Below are 25,867 nucleotides of genomic sequence, written 5' to 3' on the forward strand. Positions count from 1 at the left end.
TACCCAGCACATGAACTTGCAGGGGTCTCTCTTACCCTCCAGTCTCCCCTTTGAAGGCTCACAGGTTTGTTGATGCAATTCCCACACAACTTGTGATCTCCTGAAGCACCTCCAACTCACCATGCCACAAAGAAGGCACAATTGAACGGACAAAACAAAAACTGATAAACCTATGCAGCATTCAGAAAAAGAACTAAGTTGTTCTCTACCCTCTGAAAAAGTCAATGCAACCCTTTAGTGTTCGTGGATTTCCACTTTTTTACTCCAAATGAGGCTGAGAAGTCGGAACAATTTAATAAAGAAAATACACTGGTAAGGGGATACAGGCGTGTTTCCATAATCACTTGGTTCAGCATATGCTGCCTGCCTGCTGTGAGTGGCTCATAAGAGTCTGGGATGTGGGGAAGGCTTTAGATCTTTTCACAAATTCCTTAGAATACAGGTGCCCCAAAGTGATGACTCCTGCCACTATGCTGCATTCTATTTTTGCAGTGTTCAAAAAATACCCCCAATTTAGCCAATTTCTTTTTACATACACACAATTCCCCCTTTCAAAATTTTTCCCAAAGTTAAAGAACAAAACAAAACCCAGCAGCCAAATACTATGACATCCCAATTAGTAAACACAAAACAGAATGTTTTACAAAAATGAATGAAATATACCATATGCACTCAGCGTCCACACTGTGGTACCCAAGTGAGGAGGCTGCTGTGATGATGTCTGTAGGCAGTTTCTTTTGGCAGACAGTTCCAGCGGAATTGCCACTCTCAATTATTAAGTTATGTATAAGACATGTGTGACCCATTGGATATTTGTGAAGTGACACTCGTGCTTCTGCTCATTCCCTGCTCTGTCCGTCCCCCAGAAGCTGTCCGCCTCAGAGCCTGAGGGCTATTGCGGACTCCCATACTGCTACCTCGGGGTACCCCTTGCATTGGCCCTGAAGGGTGACCCCATGGTTGGGGTCCACCTTGCATCGGATGGCCCCAAGCTTGTGGTGGGCCACCCATGGGATGACCCCAGTGAGGTCCTGGACCCCCAGCAGGATTGTGAGACCAACCAGAAGCTCCCGGGTAGCTGTGGCTAAATGCCTCAGGGGAAAGATTGGAAAGGACCATGTTACTAAAACCTAGTCTCATGCTCTCAGAGTCAAATGCTTCAATTTCTCTGGCTTGGCGCTCCAACAGGCTTCTTATTCGTTCCGTGCGTTCATTCTGCAAAGCCAACATCTCTTCCTCAATCTGTTTGGGTTTGGGGAGGGAAGCAAAAAGAAAGGCAACTTATTTTTTAAAATCTATAAGGAAACAATAATTACTCAGCTTTGAAATGAATCATAAAATAGTTCACTCTATTTTATGGATGCACATTTAAAGTTGACTTTTTTTTTTTGAGAGAGAGAGCACAAGTGAGCATGTGAGCGGAGGAGGGGCAGAGAGGGAGGGAAAAAAAGAATCCCAAGCAGGCTCCACTCTGTCAGCACAGAGGGCTGATGGAGGGCTCGATCTCATGAAGGGTGAAATCATGAACTGAGCTGAAACCATGAGTCAGATTCTTGACCAACTGAACCACCCATATGCCCTGCACATTTAAAAATGTAAAGAGATGTGGAGCGCCTGGCTAGCTCAGTGTGAAGAGTATGTGACTCTTGATCTCACGGTCATGAGTTCCAGACTCACACTGGGTATAGAGATTACTTAAAAATAAATTAAAAACTTAAAACAAAATTCTATAAAGAAATTAAACAAATGTACTGTAGAAATAATGTATAATCTATTTTTTTAAAAATTTTTTTTTAATTGCTTTTTTATTTTATTTTTGAGAGACAGAGAGAGACAGCTGGAGCAGGGGAGGGTCAGAGAGAGAGGGAGACACAGAATCTGAAACAGGCTCCAGGCTCTGAGCTCGCTGTCAGCACAGAGCCTGACACGCGGCTCAAACCCACAAACCGTGAGATCATGATCTGAGCCAAACCCAGACGCTTAACTGACTAAGCCACTCAGGCGCCCCCATAATTAAGACTTTTGAAGGGCTCTTCCAACCTATCTCCTTTAAAATCAAGTGTGATTATTTTTATTTATTTTCAGATCCACAAAGAAAGGTCCTATAAAATATTCCAATTGTCAATTCTTACTTAAAAACCACTGGGGCGCCTGTGTGGCTCCGTCGGTTAAGCCTCCCACTTCAGCTCAGGTCATGATCTCACGTTCGTCGGTTCGAGCCCTGTGTTGGGCTCTATGCTGACAGCTCAGAGCTTGGAGCCTGCTTCTAATTCTGTGTCTCCCTCTTTCTCCGCCCCTCCCCGCTCATGCTTTGTCTCTCTCTGTCTCAAAAATAAATATAACATTAAAAAAAAAACCAAAACCAAAAAACCCCCCACTAACCATGTTGTTGGTCCTGTGACATATTGAGGGGCGCCTGGGTGGCTCAGTCGGTTTAGTGTCCGACTCTTGGTTTCCACTCAAATCATAATCTCACAGTCATGAGATCAAGCCCCAAATCTGGCTCTGTGCTGGGTGTGAAGCCTGCTTAAGATTTTCCCTCTGCTTCTGCCCTCCTCCTCAAAAAATTATAAAAACAAAAACAAAGAGCCACCTACCATGTTACTGACGCTGTAAAATACTGAGAGAAAATTCAGCGAAATAATAATAATAAAGTCCATTTATACTTCAGAGACACTGCCACTTTTCATGCATGTATAAATTTTACATGGAATTTAACAATTACAGTTGTGTTATCTTGCTGAAATTTTAATGTAAAGGAAGAGTGAGAAAAGTTGTAATGAGACCTCATGTGAGTCAAGTGCAGCTTCCTTTGTTGGTGTCTCAACAACCTAAAAGGAACAATTTTTGGTTCATTTGGAGGCTGAAAGCAATCTTCAAACAGAACTGTTACTCATCTATGAATAACTAACTCTGATTCCACCTCTATTTTCAGAGGACTGTTTCTTATCTGTACAATCAGTAGGTACAAAGTGCAGAAAAACAGCTGTTAAAAATTTTCAAAGTTTTTATAGAGAAGGTACGTGGACTTGGTAATTAGTTGCCAGGCACCCAGGGGAGTCTGGGTGGCTCAGTCGGTTAAGCGGCTGACTTCGGCTCAGCTCATGATCTCGAGGTTCATGGGTTCCAGACCCGCATCAGGCTCTGTGCTGACAGCTCAGAGCCTGGAGCCTGCTTCAGATTCTGCGTCTCCCTCTCTCTATGCCTCTCCCCTGTTCATGCTTTCTCTTTCTCAAAAATAAATAAACATTAAAAAATAAATAAAATTTAAAGTCAGGCACTTCACTTGAAATGTAAACATTAGCCCTAAAAATCAAGCAGCAACTCAAAGCACTATTTATCATCCTATTCATAAGCACTTTTCATTATCAAAGTAATATTTTTAAAAGAAAAACAACCAACAGGGGCACCTGAGTGGCTCAGCCAGATAAGTGTCTGACTCTTGATTATGATCTCACAGGTCATGATCTCACAGTTTGTGGGTTCAAGCCCTCATCAGGCTCAGCACTGACAGTGCCGTTCCTGCTTGGGATTCTCTTGTCTCCTCTCTCTTTCTCTCTCTGCCCCTCCCCCACTCACTTGCAGGTGTTCTCAATAAAAGAATCAATCTACTGTATTAATACAGCCACTTCTAGCATTCTTTCAATTGACTTTAGGCATAATTTGTCTTTTTTATTTCAATCAATGTATCATAAGCATTTCCCCATATTAATATTGTCTTTGTAGCTATTATTTTAAATGGCTGAGTAAGATTTCATTGACTTGGCCATAATTACTTAATTATATCTCTATTTTAGATGATGAAGTGTTCTATTTTTTCCCCATGTTTTTATTTAAATTACAATTAGTTAACATACAGTGGAGTATTAGTTTCAGATGTAGGATTTAATGATTTATCACAAGTGGCATCCTTAATTCCCATCTCCCATTTAACCCATCCTCCACCCCTACCTGTCCCCATCCCTCCAGTAACCTAGATGGTTAGGTGTTTTACACCATTATAAAGTATGTTATCATGACCATTTTTACGCATATTTCCCCCTGTATTTTGGGTTTCTTTTCGTTATACTAAATTATTAAAGTATTAAATACTTAACAATTCTAAAGCTCAATATATAATCCAAGTTGCTTTTCAAAATGCACTAAGTGTATGAGAATACCACTGCATCTTCATCCACAGGTACAGTTTTACACCAGGCTTTGTAGAACATGTAAACTTTGGGTCATATATTGAAATAAGACTGTATCTAAGATACTAATTAGCACTGTTTAACTCTCAACCACTAGGTGGAGCTAAAAATACAAATATAATAGTACCAATATTTCACAACACTATTTCTACAATACTATAGAAGTTTTCCTTTCAGTGATAATTTTGAAGCATAAGAGACTGAACTTTAGACTGAATTTTATTTTATTTTTTTATATAATTTACTACCACATTGGTTTCCATATAACGTCCAGTGCTCTTCCCCACACGTGCCCTCTCCATGACCATCAACCCCCTTCCCTTTCCCCTCTTCCTCTTCAGCTCTCAGTTTGTTCTCAGCATTCAAAGGTCTCTCATGATTTGCCTCACTTCCTCTCCCCAACTCTTTTCCCCACCTTTCCCATTCCCATGGTCCTCCATTACGTTTCTCCTGTTAGACCACTGAGTGACAACATATGGTATTTGTCCTTCTCTGCCAGACTTATTTTGCTTAGCATGACTCCCTCTAGGTCCATCCATTTTGCTACAAATGGCCAGATTTCATTCTTTCTCATTACCATGTAGTATTCCATTGTGTGTGTGTGTATTATATATATACATATATACATATACATATATATACATATATATATATACATATATATATATATATATATATATATATATACATACACACCCCACATCTTCTTTATCCATTCATCAGTTGATGGAAATTTAGGCTCTTTCTATGATTTGGCTATTGTTGAAAGTGCTGCTATGAACACTGGGGTACATGTGCCCCTATGCATCAGCATCTCTGTATCCCTTAGGTAGATCCCCAGCAGTGCTACTGCTGGGTCACAGGGGAATTCTACTGATAGTTTTTTGAGGAACCTCCACACTGTTTTCCAGAGCGGCTGTATCAGTTTACATTCCCACCAACAGTGTAGGAGGGTGCCTGTTTCTCCACATCCTCGCCACCTAGACTGAATTTTAAACATTCAAATTGGAGTCAGATTTACAATATCTGTACATGGCACAAACTAGATTTTTCTTTTACATTTTTTAATGGTTTTTATTTATTTTGGAGAGACAGAGACAGTGCGAGCAGGGGAGGGTCACAGAGAGAGGGAGATAACAGAATCTGAAGCAGGCCCCAGGCTCTGAGCTAACTGTCAGCACAGAGCCCGATGTGGGTCTCGAACCCACGAACCATGAGATCATGACGTGAGCTGAAGCTGGATGCTCAACCAACTGAGCCACCCAGGCGCCCCTAGATTTTTCTTTTAAAGTTTGTTTGAGAGACAAAGAAAGCACAGCAGGGGAGGGGCAGAGAGAGGAGAGAGAATCCAGCATAGAGCTTGATGAGGGGCTCAAACCCATAAACTGTGAGATCATGACTTGAGCCAAAATCCAGAGTTAGACACTTACTGAACAGAGCCACCCACATGCCACCAAACCAGGTTTTTCTTAAATTTTATATGTGTTTGTTCTGTGTTTCTCATCTTGAATAAGAAACACAACTGAGATAATGTATAGAGATGAGTACCTTTCAGAGAAGCCAGTAATAAAGACAGCTGTCTCAGGGAAATAGTAACTTCTTAGTGGATTTTTTAAGACTATCCTTTTAAATATAAGAAGGCATTGTATTTTTATCCAAAAACAATGACAACTTTCATTGGGCAAGACCTTAGCCAAGTCTTCACTTACAGTGGACCTATGACTATACCAGCTGTTGGGAGCTTATGGCCCAGGAATTCTTGAACACAGCTCTGAGTCCTGGATACAACTGATATTCACCTACAAATGCCCCTTAAACAACACGAAAGTGTGATTGACATGGATCCCCTTACATGTGGGTTTTTTCCAGTAAATATAGTACAGTACTGTAAATGTATTTTCTCTACCTTATGGTTTTCTTAATAATATTTTCTTTTCTCGGGGCACCTAGGTGGCTCAGTTGGTTGAGCTTCTGACTTTGGCTCAGGTCACGATCTCGTGGTTTACAAGTTCAAGCCCACATCTGGCTTGCTGCTGTCAGTGTAGAGCCCGCTTTGGATCCATTGGCACCCCCTCTCCACGCCCTTCCCCAACTTAGGCTCTCTCAAAAAAATAAACATAAAAAAAAGAATATTTTATTTTCTCTAGCTTACTATGTTATAAGAATACAGTATATAATACATATAACATACAAAATATGTGTTAATCAACTATTTATGTTATTGGTAGTAAAGCTTCCGGTCAATTTCATAATGTGTTAAGAAAAGTTATGCACAAATCTTCAACTGCATGGGTTTTCACAGCCCCTAACCCCCACGTTGTTTAAGGGTTACCTATACTTCCGAAAACAAATGCTTTTTTTCCCTCTTTATCTCTCAAAAATCTCCTGCCCATCAGCCTTTCCTCAAAACACACATATACAGCTTTACGACCTTAAGGGATGAAATGAATTTGGAGATTCTAGTTGACAAAGAATCAGTAAAAAATAAATAAATGAAGATACATCTAGAAATAATGTTTTCAGCCTGATTTTTCACCTGTGTCGAATTGGTTTTACCTCCTGTCCTCTAATAATCTTCCATCAATCAGTATAGTTACAGGCTCAAGATGTCCAAGTATATATTCCTGATGCTTCATTCCTGCTTCTCCCAGGCAATTACTAATGTTCTGTTTCTTCACTATCCAGTTTTTCTCCAATCTCCTTAACTTGGGCTAGGTATACAAAAGAAGTGAGGAGTACGGAGCAAGAACTACTCTCTCCCAATTCAACCATCTTCACAGAATCCCATATTCCTTCCTCTGGCAATTACTTCTTAATTGTATTTCCTTGATGTTAAGAAGTCAATAATTATAAGGTTAATTATTAGATCAACAATTTTATTTTTAATATGTATATATTTATTTAAAAAATTTTAATGTTTTTTATTTTTGAGAGACAAAGACAGCACAGGCAGGGGAGGGCCAGAGAGAGAGGGAGACACAGAATCTGAAGCAGGCTCCAAGCTTTGAGCTAGCTGTCAGCACAGAGCCTGACGTGGCGCTCAAACCCACGAACTGGGAGATCATGACCTGAGCTGGAGCCACCCAGGCCCCTATTTATTTTTTAAGAAAGAGAACAAGCCATGGGAGGGGCATGGAGAGAAGAAGACAGAAGTCCCAAGCGGCCTCCATGCTTTCAGAGCAGAGCCCGATGCAGGGTTCAAACTCACTAACTGTGAGATCATGACCTGAGCCCAAACCGAGAGTCGGATGCTTAACTGAGCGAGCCATCCAGGCACCCAAATCAATAATTTTAAAGAAAAAAGAAAAACACAACCAAAATAAGAACTTAGGAAATATGGTATTATGAAAACAATCCAATGCCACCTGTCAATACGAAAAAAAATTACAAAATGCTTCTGCTAAAAGAAAACACTAGCACAATTACCTTCCTCATATTACTTATACCTTTTGTTCTAAGAGTGCTCTACGGAGGGAGACCCTCTGTTCAAGCTCTCGAAGCTCCCGATCATGTTGGGCCTCGGCTTGCATCTTGATTTTGCTCTGGTACGCATTCAATAGCTCCAGTTCCTGCTGCAGCTGCATCTTCAAAACCTGGCACTCCGCTTCCTGTGCTTCATCCAAACGTAGCTGAAAGAGAGAAGGAAAACAAACATATCCTGATGTGAGCTCTCTATTCCTGACCTCTGAAAAAGAGGAGGTGTGAGAGAAGACAGACTACTATTTTGCAGGATATTTCTCTCTCATGTTGTGGAGTAAATATCTCTGAAAAAGGAAGGCCTACTAACCTTTATCTTCAAGAAGACAAAGCTTTTAAAAGCTCTTTGGAGGATGCTTAAATGACCATATTTTTCATAAGAAAAATCTAGAATCTGACCAGATAATAGGACTCTGAATGTTTACTCTCCAATGAAATCACTAGAGCAAAGGGACCAGCAAACAGCTTCCTGGCCAAAACTGGGCAACAGCTGGGTTTTTTGCTTTAATTTTTTTATATACTCCACTAGTTAAGAATGGTTTTTACAGGGAGCCCAGGTAGCTCAGTCGGTTAAGCCTCTGACTTCGGCTCAATGATCTCATGTTCGTGGGTTCAGGCCCCACATCGGGCTCTGTGCTGACAGCTCAGAGCCTGGAGCCTGCTTCTGAATCTGTGTCTCCCTGTCTCTCTGCCCCTCCCCCTCTCATGCCCATTCTCTCTCTGTCTCAAAAACAAATGAAAATTAAAAAAAAGAATGGTTTTTACATTTGAAATAGTTACATTTTTAAATAGCTATATAAGTACCCACATAATATCCTCAATTTTGCTTCCTGACCTATAGACTTTAAAAAATCTTTTAAAATATCTTAAAATATTTTTTACAAATACAAATATGTTTACAAAATATATATAGAAAATCTTCTCTATTTCTATTCAAATGTTACCATTTGGATTCCAAATATAGTACTACATTTTGTCCACTACCTAACAAAGCTGCTGTTCCAATCTTCATATGCTTTTTGGATAAGACTAAACAGGTATGTGCTAAGAGGCACTGGCAGAGAGCTTGTTTTAAAACTTATTGTCTAGAGGCACCTGGGTGGCTCAGTCGGTAGAGCATCCAACTCTTGGTCATGATCTCACGGTTAGTGAGTTTGAGCCCTGAATCAACATCTGTGCCGACAGTGCAGAGCCTGCTTGGGATTCTCTCTCTCTCTCCTGCACCCCCCACTCGTGCTTGTACACTTGCTCACTCTCTCTCAAAATAAGTAATAAACTTTTTTTTTAAAAATTCTTTTTTTTTTAAATTTTTTTAATGTTTTATTTATTTTTGAGACCGAGAGATTCAGAGCATGAGCGGGGAGGGGCAGAGAGAGAGAGACACACAGAATTGGACGCAGGCTCCAGGCTCTGAGGTAGCTGTCAGCACAGAGCCTGACGCGGGGCTCGAACCCACGAACGTGAGATCTGACCTGAGCCGAAGTCGGAGGCTCAACCGACTGAGCCACCCAGGCGCCCCAAAATAAGTAATAAACTTAAAAAGCAAACCAAAAAAATTTTATGTCTGGGGCACTTGGTGGCTCAGCTAGTTAAGCATCCAACTCTTGATTTAAGCTCAGGTCATGATCTCACAGTTCATCAGTTCCAGCCTTAAGAGGGGGATCTGCTGACATAGCAGAGCTTGCTTAGGAATCTCTCTCTACCTTTCCCTGACTTGCTTGCGTGTGTCTGTGTGCGCACACGCACACGCATATGTATGCTCTCTTTGACTCTCTCAAAATAAATAAAAATTTTAATAAAGAAAAATTTTTCTGGGAAGACTTAAAAAATTTTTTTAATGTTTATCTATTTTTGAGAGAGAGACAGAGTATGAGCTGGGGAGGGGCAGAGAGAAGGAGATACAAAATTGGAAGCAGGCTCCAGGCTGCCAGCACAGAGCCCAAATGTAGGGCCCAAACTCATGAACCATGAGACCATGACCTGAGCCAAAGTTGGACACCCAACCAACTGAGCCACCCAGGCGCCCCTTAATATTTATTTATTTTTGAGAGAGAGAAAGAGACACACACACACACACACACACACACACACACACACACACACACACACAGAGCGTGAGTGGGGGAGGGGCGGAGAGAAAGCGAGATACAGAATCTCAAACAGGCTCCAGGCTCTGAGCTGTCGGCACAGAGCCCAATGCGCAGCTTGAACTGCGGAATGGGAATAGTGAGAACATGACCTACGCTGAAGTAGGACACTTAACTGACTGAGCCACCCAGGTGCCCCTCTCTGGGAAGACTTTATGAATGAATGAATGAATGAATAAATAAATAAATAAATAAATCTTCATATCTAAATGTATTTATAAGAATTCTGCATACATCATGCATACTTCCAAGCAATGCTCAGAGAAGGAAGAATATGGACCATCACTATTATTTCCCAAGCTGTAAGAAAACCATCATTTCCAACTAGTATTTTAATTGCTGGGATTTCATTGATGGTAGAAAGAAAGGAATACTAAATTTAATCTGCCTAAATAAAACAAACTCACAGCTTGTGTGGAGAGCATTTCATTAATGCTGTGGTCATACTGCTCAGCCAAGATGGCTAACTTCCGGGTCTGCTCCTCCTTGAGCCGTTTGAGAACAGCTTTGTGCTCACTCTTTGGTGTAGTCTCCAGTAGGTGATTTCTTAATGCTTTGTACTGTCTGGTTTGGATTTTGCAGGTATCCTGAAACTGTTTTTTTATTTGGAGTTCTTTAGACTGGGAAGAAAAAAATAGATGCATATATTTTTAACATTTGGCATTTGTTATATCTTAGACTTCCATTAAAACAAAGGCTGCTAGGAGAAAGGGAGAAGCAAAACAAAAAGATCAGATCATAACGTTGCAGGTAGTTTTGCATTTGGCTACTGGGTCAAACCACTGAATTCTACGCATTTTAAAAATAATAGCTCTAATTCAAAACATTAAAATATCAAGAACCTCGTTTATCACAGGACTTCAAGCAATAGTCATTATTTCATTAGTAAATTTAATGAGTAAATATTAAAATTAGCTTTGATTACAGTATATATCTATTAATGACATAAAATAAAAATTTCTTCTCATGCATTAAGTATAGCAAAGTATTTTATTGGCCAGACAATATTTTATCAAATCTCTGAGGCAGAAAATAAGGATATTTAACTCTCTTCCTTATCTGAAACACTTTGCTTAAATTTTTTAAAATACCAACCTCCAACTATACAGCATATGACAGATTCCACAAAAGCAGGGTTATTAGTAACTGGCTCATATTATTTTATAAAATTATCTTTTCCTTAAGGAAATAAACTAGGTAGAAATATTCTTAGCAAAAACCTGAAAGTCAGTCAAGTTAACTAACCTTTTAAAGGTCAAACAAAAGTTATGGGGCAAGGTATAGAGGGAATGGGCTAAATGGGTGATGCACATTAAGGGAAGTACATGTTTCATACTATGTGAACGAATTCCTGTATTCAAAGTACATACAAAATTTAAAGTCCTTTGTATTATATATATCAACATTTGTTTTTCCTTATTTTGGAGGGGGAGGCATATAACAATTTGCTTTACCCTGATATGCTAATTAAAAAATATACCCCCCAACTACCTATGCCATGGTTTTACCTACACTACTAAAGAAAGCAAGCAGACTGGGAGTAACACTGTGATGGCTCCCTTGTTCCTCTTACAAAGTAAAGACAATGAAGGGAGAGGGGTAAAAAAGCATTTTTCATTCATTGGCTTCTGTGCTGATTAAGAACTTAGTGCCTTTTCTAGAAACAAATCATACTTAGAGGAAATAAGATTCCAAAACTGTATTACATGGGACAACAGAGAGAAGATAACAGGTTAACATGTTAATGTGTAGATTGTAATATCAGCATTGGACATTTGGGTACATTTAAAATAAGAATTTTGATTTGTGTTTATGGCACTTCCCAGTCAAAAGTTTTGGTACAATGCTGAAAAATACATAAGCAAGATATCTACAGCTATGGGCACTCCACATTAAAACTACCCAAACATTCTTAAAATGAAAAGAAAAAGGTTTATTCAATTCTTTATGCCAGACCTCTTGACTTTTATGAACTTTTATGGGTGCCTTTTATCTCTTTTCCCCTTTATCAAAAAGCTTAGGTTAAAGGTACCTTCAGACTCTTAGGCTGTTGTCGAACCTCCATGACATGCTTTCGCCTTAGTTCTCGTTCTCTTCGTTTGTTATATTCCAGCTGGTTCGTGAGCTCAGTCTGATGCTGCAGTCTGATCAACTCACAGCGCATCTTCTGTATGGTGTTGAGGTGACGGAACTCCAGTTCTTGCATGGATTCATGCTGTCGCAGTAGCATGGCATGCTCTAAGTCCTTTTGAGTCTGCCTTTTATTTAACTCCTAATCCATAACACAAAAGACAAAGGTATAATTTACTTCTGTATGATGCTGGGAAAAAAAAATCCTAAGAAACCGAATAACCAAAAAATAGATGTAATCCTCTGATTTAATAATGGCTGCAGAGTATTTAGAGTTTTATGATATTTACTCCAGTAAATAAATAGTAGCACAAATTTCCTTATACTGTTCATTTACTATTCATTAACACTACCTTATGCAGTAACTTTAAAAGCAATCAAATCTATCTCAAGAGGTTTAATGTCCTTCCCTCTTTCCTTTATTGTTTCCTAATTTTATATTTGAAGAGAGTTCGTAAGTCATTCACTGAATTTTTTCAAAGTATGCTATTCAAGTCTATTACATGCAGTATACCCAATGTAGTGTAGTGGTTAAGAACATGGACTTCAGAGCTAGGCTGCCTGTATTTTAAATCATAGTTCTGCTACTGATGAGTAGTAAGTTGGGTTACTGGGTTAGTTATTTAAACTCTTGGCTTCAGCTTCATTACTTCTCAAATGGAGATAATATAGGTATTTCAGAGATTTAATGTGAGGATGAAACAAGTTCATAAACGGGAAGTTCTCAGAATAATACCTAGCACATCACGCTCAATAAATTTTTTTCAGATTAAAAGGAACAAGTGTATCACATACCACACCCACACCCACACCATAGAAGTGTAGAAATGAAACTTGCCTCCTTTGCCCTTTCTCCAGAGGCCAAGAATTTGGTGCAAATGTTTCCCAAATACCCCCCCCGCTTATCATGACACATCTATCATACAAAACCTACAGTTTTAAAACTGAATACCAGCATACATTATAGGCTTGTAATGTGCTTTCTTCACCTAAAAATATAATGGACGTATATCCTGACCAGATTGGTACATAAAGATCCTTTTTTTTTTTTTTTTAAAGTTTCAATAGTAAGGGACGCTTGGGTGGTTCAGTCAGTTGTCTGACTTCAGCTCAGGTCATGCTCTCGCAGTCTGTGGGTTTAAGCCCCTCATCAGGCTCTGTGCTGACAGTTCAGAGCCTGGAACCTGCTTCAGATTCTGTGTCTTGGTTTCTCTCTGCCCCTCTCCCACTCACGTTCTATCTCTCTTTCTCTCAAAAATAAGTAAACATTTAAAAAAATGTTTTTTAAGTTTCAATAGTTTCTGCTTTGCAATTCCATAATTTTTCCATTATTCTGCTTTAAACAAATTTTCAGTAAATATCCATGGCATGATACATCATATAATCATGTTATTATTTCTTTAGGATACAGTTCCAGAAGTGGATTTGGCAAAAACATAGGTGCATATTAAATTTTAAAACCTATTACTGAATTATACTCCAAAATGAAGTATCAGTTTATACTTTATACTTACCAACACTGCCCATTTCCCCATATTACCAGTCTTTTTAATTGTTCTTATCTAATTGATGCAACTGTTTTAATTTCAATTTCTTTAATTATTACTCAATTTGAACAGTTATGCTAAACTTGAAGCTTATATTAAGCCATCTTGGAAATATATTTATCTATGCTCACAGGTATCCCTGATAATAAAAACAATTGTTTTCATTTTGATAAGAGTTTCTACACTTTACCAGTTAATAAATGTATGATTATAACAATGTGTTAAATGATAACACACAATTCATGGCACTCATTTCAGATCAAAAGCCATAAATTATCCAATTAATTTTCTCATATTTAAAAATTAATACTTCATTCATGGATAAATAATAAACATTATTTATTTAATATTTATGGAATACCTTCCTTCATTCATGAATAAATAAGTAAATATTATTTATTTAATAAATATTTATTGAATACCTATTATGGGCCAGACAGTAGGGATAGAAAGACCTGAACAAAATCTATGAGTTCCTATAACTTCCATTCTAGTTGCGAAAAAAGACTTCCCCTCAAAAGTATGTAGGTATAAGAAAAGAAGTACAGAGAAGAACCTTTAAAGAAGGGAGAGGGGAGAAAGCAAGCTATGTAGATTGGGTATCTAGAGAAGAAGGATTTAGGCAGAGGGAATTAACGAGTGTGGAGGCCTTATAACTGGGATGTGATGGGACTTATTTCTAATTTCACATCACAAACGTACCTCCCTGACAAGGTCCTGCTCCAAGTTATGGCGTCCAAGTAACATTCTTCTCTTGAAGCGACGGCACTCCAGCTCTAGGTATTGCCTCTGTCGTCGAAGAAGATTAGCCTCTTCTTCTGCTTGGAAATGTTGTATATTCTCCTTCTGCTTTGAAAGCCACTCTTGTTTTTCTTTTTTTGGGGTGCTCTGGTTTTCATTCAGTTCCTGACAACAAAAAAACAACTCAGATCCAAATACATAAAAATTGGGGCACCTGGTCGGCTCAGTCAGTTGAGCGTCTGACTTTGGCCCAGGTCATGATCTCGCAGTTCCTGAATTTAAGACCCCACACTGGCGCTTGCTGCTGTCACCCTGTCAGCACATGGCCCCTTTCAGATTCTCTGTCCCCCTCTCTCTGCCCTTTTCCCAAATGCACTCTCCCAAAAATAAATAAATATTAAAAAAAAAAAGAAAAAAGACATTAAATAAGGTACTTAATTTGTAGCCTCCCTAATGCTCAAGCAGCAGAATGACCTTAAGGAGTTAGGTAAATAGTTTCCTTTTTCTTGAGTTACCAGTGAAGTAGGACAGGAAACAGAAAAATACATTAGAAAACATGCATACATTTTGGTTTTGCATAGCTACATGTATGATGACTCAAAAGTACATAATAATTGGTAAATGAAGTAAAACATATCTTTCTTTAAATCCTTCCCAAGGAGAGACAGAACGCAGTGCTTTCAGGTGAAAATCATACATAAATTAAAGCTAGGGCTAAAATAGTTGTGTCTCACTTGGTTTTAGACATTCTAAGTATCAAGCACTTGGCAAGATTATGGATGTACTCAATATAAAGGACTTGGAAATTAAATGGAAAATCAACAAACCTATGGGAGAACAGAGACGGTCTTTATGAGTGGTATTTAACAGTTGGCATCATAATACCACTAAACAAATCAAAACCAATGGTATTCTACAGCATTTTATTTATTTATTTTTTAAGTTTATGTCTTTTTGAGAGACAAAGAGCAAGCCTGTGCACGTGAGGGAGGGGGACATAGAGAGAGAGAGGAAGGAAGAGAGAGGGAGAATCCCAAGCAGGCTCTGCACTGTGCAGAGCCTGACAGACGGCTTGAACTCATGAACTGTGAGATCATGACCTGAGCCAAAATCCAGTCAGAACACTTAACCAACTGAGCCCCCCAAGTGTGCCTCTACGGCATTTTAAACATCATTTTACAAACTATTTAAATGAAAATGCATTTATATTGGGCAAGATGAGAACATTCATGATACACTCAATGAGACAAACCCTAGGATGCTAAACCTAGTATATTTTCAACCTAAAAAAAAATCTATATTGCAGAGAAAACAAATCAGCCATCATTCCTAAGTATAAGTTGATTTTTCACAGACTACAAATCTTATGCTCCCTCCCCTGTTATTCAAGAAAGAGATCAATTCTTTATAACTTTAGTTTACAAGATATCAAATACTTAAGCCACATATACAGTATCTTTCTCAAAGTCTTCTGCCACGAAACTTCTCCACCAAAACTCTAGTATGTCCCTTCCTCTATACTGAGAATCATTATTCTGAATGAACACACACACACAGGTTCACATACATACGTTATATACCTAAAAGATTAAACTAATATACCCTTAACACTCAACTCTTATTGCACTGGGAAATTTTATGTTGTTGGGTATTTATTTACAATTGGGAATCCTATTTATAACCTTTCTCAAACCCAATGTTCTAGTTCAGAGTTTGACTCCTATAATATAGTCATGGGAATATGTTGCCAGATTACACCATTTACAGTAGGAAAAATATTGTCAGTGAAGCTCACTTGGCAGGGTATTTGTAGTAAGTCTTTGTACCAATAATAGGTTCATAGTAAGACTTATATATCTCATTTTAAGGCAAATTCCTATACGCATAAAAACATTAACATCAAAGAGATTAGGTTTTTTTTTTTACAAAAATCAATTAATTTATCAGTGTGCCAATAATTAATTCTATGAACTAAAAATTTCAGTCTGTAAGAGGGGGTGAAAATTGAGACATACCATTTTTCTGTACTGCAATAGTTATCCCCTGTCAGATAGTGCCTAAGAGCAAGACAGATTACATCTACTTTTAAAAGAAGTTAAAAGGGGCGCCTGGGTGGCTCAGTCGGTTAAGCGTCTGGCTTCGGCTCAGGTCATGATCTCACAGTTCATGGGTTTGAGCCCCGCGTCAGCTCTGTGCTGACAGCTAGCGCAGAGCCTGGAGCCTGTCTTCAGATCCTGTGTCTCCCTCTCTCTCTGCCCCTCCCCTGCTCATGCTGTCTCTCTCTCTCAAAAATAAATAAAAACATAAAAAAAATAAAATAAAATAAGTTAAAGAAAGCAGCACATAAAGGGCAAATAAGGGGCGCCTGGGTGGCTCAGCACCTGGGTGGCTAAGTGTTCAACTCTTCATTTTGACTCAGGTCATGATCTCATGGTTCATGAGTTCAAGCCCTACGTCAAGCTCTACACTTTCAGTGCAGAGCCAGCTTAGGATTCTGTGTCTCCCTCTCTCTCCACCCTCCCCCACTTTAGCTTACTCTCTCTCAAAATAAATAAATAAGCTTTAAAAAACGGGACAAATATAAAACATGTAGCCATCAAGAAATAATCACGTTCTATTAAAAAAAATGTGATGAGCAAAGATGCTTATCCTCTTACTCTATGTTAAAATTTAACAAGAACAAATTACTGTAATATCTGAGCCAAAATAAGGCCTTTGTTTTTAAGATTTTATTTTTAAGTAATCTCTGTAACCAACATGGGGCTTGAACTTACAACCCTGAGATCAAGAGTCACATGTTCTACCAATTGAGCCAGCCAGGTCCCCCAGGCATGGTTTACTTTTATTTCTTTTTATTTTATTTTGTCTTATTTTTATTTATTTTTAATTTTTTTAATACTTATATTTTGAGAGAGAGAACAGAGTGTGAGCAGGGGAGGGGCAGAGAGAGAGAGGGAGACACAGAATCCGAAGCAGGCTCTAGGCTCTGAGCTGTCAGCACAGAGCCCAATGTGGGGCTCAAATTCACAAACTGTGAGATCATGACCTGAGCCAAAGTTGGATGCTTAATTGACTGGGCCACCCAGGCGTCCCTTATTTTGTCCTATATTTAAAATTTATTTATTTAAGTAATCTCTACACCCAGTATGGGGCTCAAACTCATGGCCCTGAGATCAAGAATCACATGCTCTTCCAACTGAACCAGCCATGTGCCCCAGGAATAGTTTTCTTATAAGAAAGAATGTGTGGTTTTTCAAAACTCACATATTTTTATTTCTATTCAGTCAGTTACTTAGTAAGTGCTTACAAAAGCTATTATAAATAAAATAACTTCTATTTTCAGGAGATGATTCTTTATAGACCCTACTCAACTGAGGATCTCAGTTCACTGAAGAGTAATTGATTATAATCAATGACTTCATTCAAACCATTACAACATTTCAGGGTGACAAACAATAAAAGAATATTTTATCTGGCTCTATGAGTTGATCAACATCACATACAATCACTAAGGAGATAACTGGCTTGAAAATGTTTGTAAAATAAATACCTCCTTAAGCTGTTCTTTTCGAAGTTTATATTCTCTTTTCTGGGACTCCAAAAAGCTATTCAATTCTTTCTTCTGTTGGGCCTGAATATGTTGCTGAAATTTCTTCTCCTCATTGGCCATCACTTTAGCCTATAGGAAGTTTTAAAAATGGATCAAATAGTTAAGTTGGTAGATTCAAATCAGCAGTTTAATACATATTACCAAAGATGCCATTTTCTCCCAAGAATAGAAAATTAGCATTGCTTTTTGGCCTTTTGGCTAAGATCAAGTGTAGAAAATCAGCATAAGTATTACCAAAATGAGAAAAACCAACAAAGTAACTTTTTAAAGTTTATTTGAGAGAGAGAGCGTGAGCACGAGTACGCACATAAGCGAAGAAGGGGCAGAAAAAGAGGAGAAATCCTAAGCAGGCACCATGCTCAGCACAGAGCCCCACATGGGGCTTAATCTCACTAAGAGATCATGACCTGAGCTGAAATTGAAGAGTCAGACACTTAACTGAGTGAGCCACTCAGGAACCCCTCCCCAAATTTTTCGTAACTGCTACTCAGCATCCTTATCTGAATTTCAGAGAACCAATAAAATGGAATCTGTCTTTAAAATAAGGATCTTAGGGGAGCCCGAGTGGCTCAGTCGGTTGAGTGTCTTATTTCAGCTCAGGTCATGATCTCACAGTTTGTGGGCTCAAGCCCGACATCAGGCTCTGTGCTGACAGCTCTGAGCCCGGAGCCTGCTTCTGATTCTAGGTCTCTCTCTCTCTCTCTCTCTCTCTCTCTGCCCTTCCACCACTGTCTCTCTCTCTCTCTCTCTCTCTCTCTCTCTCTCAAGAATATGTAAACATTAAAAGAAATTTTTAAATGATGATCTTGGGGACGCCTGGGTGGCTCAGTTGGTTGAGCATCCAACTTCTGATTTTGGGTCAGGTCATGATCCTAGGGTGGTGAAATGGAGCCCCATGGCAGGCTCTGTGCTGAGCATGGAGCCTGCATAAGATATTTTCTCTCTCTCCCCCTCATCCCCACCCCTCTCCCCTGCTCATACACTTTCTCTCTCTAAAATAAATAAACAAAATAAAATATTGATCTTGTATAGGGTCAGGATGTTTACACCTTTTCCCATTTAATACGAGTATGTTCTCCAATAAAACAAAACAAACACACATTTATCTATAAATATAATTCAATCATGACTTCTTATGTTGGTTGACTTCTTCAAATTAAACTGACCTTTTATTATATAATAATATAAAAATATTAAATATAAGATATGCATCATACTATTTTTTTTATTTTTATTTGTTATTTACTTTTTAATTTTATTAAGAAATCTCTACACCCAACATGGGGCTTGAACCTACAACCCTAAGATCAAGAGTTGCATGCTCCACTGACTGAGCCAGTCAAGCACGCCTTATTTCTGATTATACATGCAATGCATAATCAGTGTAGAACACTTACAAAGTACAGAAAAACACAAAGAAGGAAAATCTTTCACTCCAAGGGATAACAAATATAAACATTTTGGTACATAGCCGTCCTAATTTTTTCTATGCATATATAGTTTTAAAACAAATTTGTAATCATACTCTACATCCTGTTTCATAAACTGCTTTCCTAAATATGTTAGAATCTACCTCTTCCTAAGTTATTGAAAATACTACCCAATGCCCAATAGGATAGTTTTCTTTTCACCAAATTATTTCAAAATCAAATACTTATTTACATCATAAATAATTTTGTTAAATGCTCTACTATTATGAGATAGTGGTTCTTTTTTGGGGGAGAGGAAGGATGAACAGGGTGGCTCTGACACTGCTATGAACAAGTAGCATTGAAGGAGCCTCAATGTGGACTAGCCAAACATATCTGAAGACATTCTGTGAATTTACTGAGAAGCTTACATTTTACTTGACAAACGTGACTATTAAAATAAAATGAAACTGAAGGGACATCAAAAACCTTTAGAAGAAAAGGTTTCACAAAACATGAATCCTAAAAAATGCACTCTTATTGTACAGTAGAATGACATTTATTTCTAAATAAAAATATGGACTTAACCTTAACTGAATCTCTTAATTTATTATCTCTAACATTCTCTCTATATATTAATTCTTAATTATTGTCTGATATAAAAATGCTGATATAAATTTAAGAAAGGTTTCCAAAAAATACACAGGAAAGAGAATAAAGAATGATTTTTTAAGACCTGAACCACATTTCTGATAGGTGAATTATCAAACTCTTCAGAAAACCAGAGTAGCTGAGACCCAGAAAGGTTGAATGATTTACCCACTGTGACACTATTAATCTATCAAGTATCAGAAAACAATCCCATGTCTATTGGTTCCCAGACTCAGTACTTCATACTATACACATTATATAAATGTCTCTCCCTTTCCCCAATTGATCTGCTTGGTTCTGAGGAAGAGATTCTCTAACATCAAAATGTTACCCTGTTTAATTCTGGGATGATCACAAATTAATAATACTGAATCAATTACCTCTTTTTCCATAGCAGCCTGATGTTTTTTGATAAGTTTCTCCATCTCTGCAGCAAAATTGTTACGCTGAGTTTCAAGATCTTTGTCTAATCTGAGGCGATGTTCATCCATCTCAGCCTTTAGCTTATTTTCCAGAGTCATTAGTTGCTTTTGATGTTGCCGCCTCATTCTCTTGTAGCCAGACATCTGTTCTCTAAGCTCAGAGTCCTGCTCATGTTCTTGCATTTGCCTTGTAACCTAGACATACAAACCATGGAGAGAAAAGAATAACATAAAGCAATATATTTCTTTCAAAAGCATTTTAGACCACTCTGCTGTGAAATAGGCAATTAATAAAAGAGATCCCAGTTAGCAGTTTTCAATTAAATTTCCAGTAGGCGTTTAAAGAAATAAACAAGTTGGTTTCAAAGTTTATATGGGAATGTAAAAAATCAGTAATAGCCAAAATAATCTTGATGGGGATAAAAAAGTTAGAAGACGTACACTTTAGCAACCAAAACAGAGTGGTATTAGTGTAAGGACAGGCTGAATAAATCAAAGGAACAGAATAAAATCTAGAAACAGAGCCATACATAGTTCATTGGATTTTCTACGAAAAAGTCAAATTAATTAAAAGAGGAAAGTGGGTTTTTTTTTTTTTTTTTTTTTTTTAACAAATCCTGCTGACAAGCACCTGAGTGGCTCAGTCAGTTAAACTTCAGACTCTTGATTTTGGCTTAGGTCATGATCTCATGGTTCAGTTTGGGAGATCAAGCCCCAAGTCAGGCTCTGTGCTGGGTATGGAGCTGGCTTAGGATTCTCTCTCTCTCTCTGCCCCTTCCCAGCTCACACTCTCTAAAAAAAAAATCCTGCTGAAACAACTGGCTCTCTGTATACAAAATAAAGAAATAAACCTTGGCTCATATATCATTCCATATACAAAAATTATTCTGAAAAGAATCATTGGACCTAAACATAAAACTCAGAATCCTAAAGCAAAAACAAACATGGGGCCACCGTCATTAACTTGAGTAAACAAATATTTCCTAGACAGGATACATAAGGTACTGATTATAAAGAAAAACATGTAGAAATTGGATTTTTAAATTGAGCTAAAATTAATCATTAAAAAAATTTTTCTTTTGTTATAAGTAATTTCTACACCCAGTATGGGTGATGGCATTATGTCATTCAGATTCCTGGGCCACTGCATGGGATTTATAAAGTCTGCTTACGTAGTTGATAACTCAGGTAACTTTTCCTTAGAAACATCTTTTTTACTTCCTGTCATATTTTCTAACAGCCTACTTTTCCTATGATATCTTAATCTAATTTCTTTTTATCCACAGTATCCTTTTTATCATATTTTGGTTCTATTTAATCTGACCAATAAGGGTAATAAGCACCCCACTACAACATCCTTGTTGATATATAATCCTTTTTTTAAATTCATTTATTTATTCTGAGAGAGATAGCACAAACAGGGAAGGGGCAGAGAATGGAGAGACAGAATCCCAAGCAGGCTCCACACTATCATGCAGAACCCAATAAGGAGGTCCATCTCACGAGCCTTGATATCATGACCTGAGCCAAAATCATCAAGAGTTGGGACGTTTAACCAACTGAGCCACCCAGGCACCGCCATACTCTTTTTTTTCTTTTTTTAAAAGGCAATCTCCACACCCAGCATGGGGCTCAAACTCAGAGCCCTGAGAAAAGAGTTGCATGCTCTACCAACTGAGCCAGCCAGTCACCCCCATAATGCATTTTTTATTGTTATTTGGGAACTCAAAAGAACTACATTTTTGAATACATCAAATTGAATTACTTGCCATTTCTCAAACATTCCCCCTATTTTGGTTAGCCTCAGTATTTCCTTATTGTTCACTCTTATGTGGAAATAACATTTTTCTTCCTCTCTGTGCCTAAAACCAACTAATTATTAAAAGCTCAAACAATTTCTTTTATAAATATTTCCTTTATGCCACAAACCAAAAGTAATCTGAATTCCTATTTAGTACCTTCTAGTCCTCTTAAGCATTTCATATATTCTAACATACTAGTTTTCTCTGTATAGCTTGAAGACATTACTAGTTTAATATCTCTCAGAGTATTCTATATAGAATCTTATAAGAGGCATTGAAATGTTGAATGGGTTTTTTACAAAATAAACTCCAGATACAAAAAAATAAGACATAGTTATACTGGAGTATAGGCGCCACAGTATAAAATGAAAAATGTATTTCTCTTTTTAAAAATGTTTATTTGAGAGAGAGAGCATGCAAACATAAGCAGGGGAGGGACATAGAGAGAGAGGAAGAGAAGAATCCCAAGCAGGCTCCCTGCTGTCAGTACAGAGTCCAATGCGGAGTTTAATCTCATGAACTGTGAGATTATGACCTGAGCCAAAACCAAGACTTGAATGCTTAACCTACTGAGCCACCCAGGCCCTCAGAAATGTTATTTCTAATTCAAGGGAAGAAATATTACCAGTGATGCTGTCCGTATAGTGGCAAAGTGTTCCCGATTACGGTAGTGTGATTTATGACGAGACACTTGAGGAGGAGATTGTGGATCTGATGCTCTTGTTCTAGGATCTCCCTCTTCTCTGTAATTTTCTTCCTCCTAAGCAAAGAAAGAGACAATACTATTTGAAGTGAACAAATACAGGTCACTTGAACTTTCAAGAAAATTTAAAGACCGCTTGATCAATTTCTCTTAAAGATATAATTTTAAAAAGCAAAAACAAAAACTGAGAATGCTGACATTTTATTTTCAATATAATTAGGAAACATTATTCCCTAAGTGTATGAAACAGCACACAGATTTAGCATAAGGAAATATATAAGGTTAGATTTAGATCCTAATTATTATATATAAAATGGAAAGGGTTTAATACTTTTAAATAGCAGTCAAAAATTAATTACTCTTAAGGCTTTCAAAACAATAATATATCTTAAAAATACTTAAAAAATTTTTTTAATGTTATATTTATTTTTGAGACAGAGACGGAGCATGAGCGGGGAGGGGCAGAGAGAGAGGGAAACACAGAATCAGAAGCAGGCTCCAGGCTCTGAGCTGTCAGCACAGAGCCTGATGCGGGGCCTGAACCCATGAACGTGAGATAATGACCTGACCCGAAGTCGGAGCCCCAACCAACTGAGCCACCCAGGTGCCCCTTAAAAATACTTTTATAATACTTCTGCCATTTGTCAAGTAATCAAAAAGTAACTGTAAAAATTTTAAGAACTGGTGTCTTTCCTTATATATACTTTAGTTCATTAACTGAAGAGGAAGTCAATTAAGTAGCAACCACTAATTGTGTAAATAATCTTTTTTACTGTTGATTCTATTGCCCAAGGATACAAAAATTAAACATGATTTTACCTTGAATAATACTACCACTCAACTAAATCATTACTAAGCACTTTTTGTGAGTGTAGTAAAATATATATAAAATTTGCCATTTTAACCAAGTTTAGATGTACAATTCAGCAGCAGTAATTATATTCTCAATGTTACACAACTACCACCATTTCCAAAACGTTTCCATCACCTCAGGTGGAAATGGTATCTATTAATAAAAACTCTCCATTTTATCTTCCAGTCAAATCCCTGGTACCGACTAATCTATTTTGTGTCTCTATGAATTTGCTTATTCTAGATATTTAATGTAAGTGGAATTATGCAAAATTTGTCCTTTTGCATATGGCTTAATATCCCTTAGTATTAACATTTCAAGGTTTACTGGTGTAGCATGTATGAGAATTTCATTCTTCATCGCCGAATAATATTCCATTGTATGTATATACCATGGTTTATTTATGTATTCATCTGTTAATGAATACTTGGGTTAGTTCTACCTTCCAGTTCTTGTGCCTAATAAGTTTTTAGGTAACACTGTAAGCTGTAAAGTTAAAAAGGAAGTATTCCTATCAGTTATTAAAAACAAGTTCCCGGACTTTCAAATGTTTTCAACAAAATTAAAACTTTTGCACTCAAAGTGTGAAAAATAGTGTAGTAAATATCATATTTTTTTCTTAAATATAATTTATTGCTACATTAGCTAACAAACAGTATATACAGTGTGCTCCTGGTTTCAGGGGTAGGTTCCCATGATTCATCGCTTACATAACAATACCCAGTGCTCATCCCAACAAGTACCCTTCTCAATGCCCATCACCCATTTTCCCCTCCCCCAAACCCCCTCCTTTAAGTTTCAGTCTGTTCTCTGTATTTAAGAGTCTCTTATGGTTTGCCTTCCTCTCCGTTTGAAACTATTTTTTTCTCCTTCCCTTCCCTCATGGTCTGTCTTCTGCTAAGTTTCTCAAATTCCACATTTGAGTGAAAACATGGTATCTGTCTTTCTCTGACTTATTTCACTTAGCATAATACCCTCCAGTTCCATTCACATTGTTGCAAATGGCAATACTTCACTCTCATTGCCAAGTAGTATTCCGTTGTGTATATAAACCACATCTTCTTTAAAAAACCTGTTATTTCCTAAACCCGAAATTTATAATTATCTGTAATTATGTTCTATTTTATTTTAAAGATGTAAACATTGCAAGTCACTTTTGATCATTACCCATTACAATCCTTTCTCCTACTCCCCAAAGACAACCATTATGATTTTCATCATGTGTACACTTACTATTTTTAAATACTTTATTTTTCATGAAACTAACTTCAAATTATATATTACATAGTGTTTCTATATAGGTCTTTCTTCTAAGATTTTTAAAATACTCTTTTTGTATTCTCAAAACAATAGGTTCCCAATGCAGACATTATACTGGGAATTAACAAGCCTAATGCAACTTTAAATTAAGTTACCTAAAAATGTTCCAAACTTCTGAAACATCCAAGACAATCTCCTAATTAAACTAACCATATAAAGAAAATTATTTAACAAAGTTGAATTTTTTTCTCACTGAAGCCCAAATACTCACAGGTTTTAAATGGATGACAGAACTATTAGACATCACTGTGTGGTCTCCCTCCATCATATCTAGCTCACTCTTGTCATCTGAGGCATCTGGAAGACTGTTCACACTACTACTTTGGCTACTGGCACTGATGGACATACTGGGAATAGACTGATTACTTCCAACACTATTCACTGTTCCTGTCCGGCCAACACCATGATCTTGTTCCTAAGAGAAAAAAGAATTAGGTTCTTTATCTCTTTTGAATTACTACATATAATCACCTATCACAGTGCTTGGCATACAACCTTTAGAAAGTTAGAGGTCTATTGTGAGAAATTCCCTGTATTTGCCAAGACCAGGAAGTTTAGCAACTGAGAAACACAAATAAAATAAAAATGACCAACAACTAAATAACAAAAAACCCAACCTTGTCAAAAATTCAGTTCATCATTTATGGGTTATTACCACAGCGTAGCATTTTCTCTAAATTGTTTGTTGTTTTGAAATTTATTCCTACCATACATCTCATGGGGGTACGGAGAAGATTTTGCTCATTTCTCAATAATTCCCATGGTTAAAATAAGTGCCAATTTAAAAAATTTTATAAATAGCCCCTTTTAGTTATTTTTTAAAAAAGCCTTTTATTTTCCTTCCTCAGAATATATTCTCTGGCCT

General features: G+C 37.5%; 1 protein-coding gene across 3 annotated transcripts in view; it reads right to left on the minus strand.

The window, feature by feature from the left end:
• Nucleotides 1-238: 238 nt before the first annotated feature.
• Nucleotides 239-25,867, minus strand: part of TAOK1 (TAO kinase 1) — a 140,072-nt gene continuing 114,443 nt past the window's right edge. For all 3 annotated transcript variants that reach the window (XM_029927225.1, XM_029927226.1, XM_029927227.1), the window contains 9 exons: nucleotides 25,214-25,417; nucleotides 22,752-22,886; nucleotides 20,283-20,519; nucleotides 17,783-17,911; nucleotides 14,194-14,397; nucleotides 11,847-12,086; nucleotides 10,222-10,434; nucleotides 7,637-7,819; nucleotides 239-1,242 (listed from right to left, as the gene is read on the minus strand). In XM_029927225.1, coding sequence (XP_029783085.1) covers nucleotides 781-1,242; nucleotides 7,637-7,819; nucleotides 10,222-10,434; nucleotides 11,847-12,086; nucleotides 14,194-14,397; nucleotides 17,783-17,911; nucleotides 20,283-20,519; nucleotides 22,752-22,886; nucleotides 25,214-25,417 — 2,007 coding nt within the window. In that variant the 3' untranslated portion in view covers nucleotides 239-780. The remainder of the gene's footprint in view (nucleotides 1,243-7,636; nucleotides 7,820-10,221; nucleotides 10,435-11,846; nucleotides 12,087-14,193; nucleotides 14,398-17,782; nucleotides 17,912-20,282; nucleotides 20,520-22,751; nucleotides 22,887-25,213; nucleotides 25,418-25,867) is intronic.

This window comes from Suricata suricatta, chromosome 17 (genome assembly GCF_006229205.1).
Source record: "Suricata suricatta isolate VVHF042 chromosome 17, meerkat_22Aug2017_6uvM2_HiC, whole genome shotgun sequence".
Taxonomy (NCBI): domain Eukaryota; kingdom Metazoa; phylum Chordata; class Mammalia; order Carnivora; family Herpestidae; genus Suricata; species Suricata suricatta.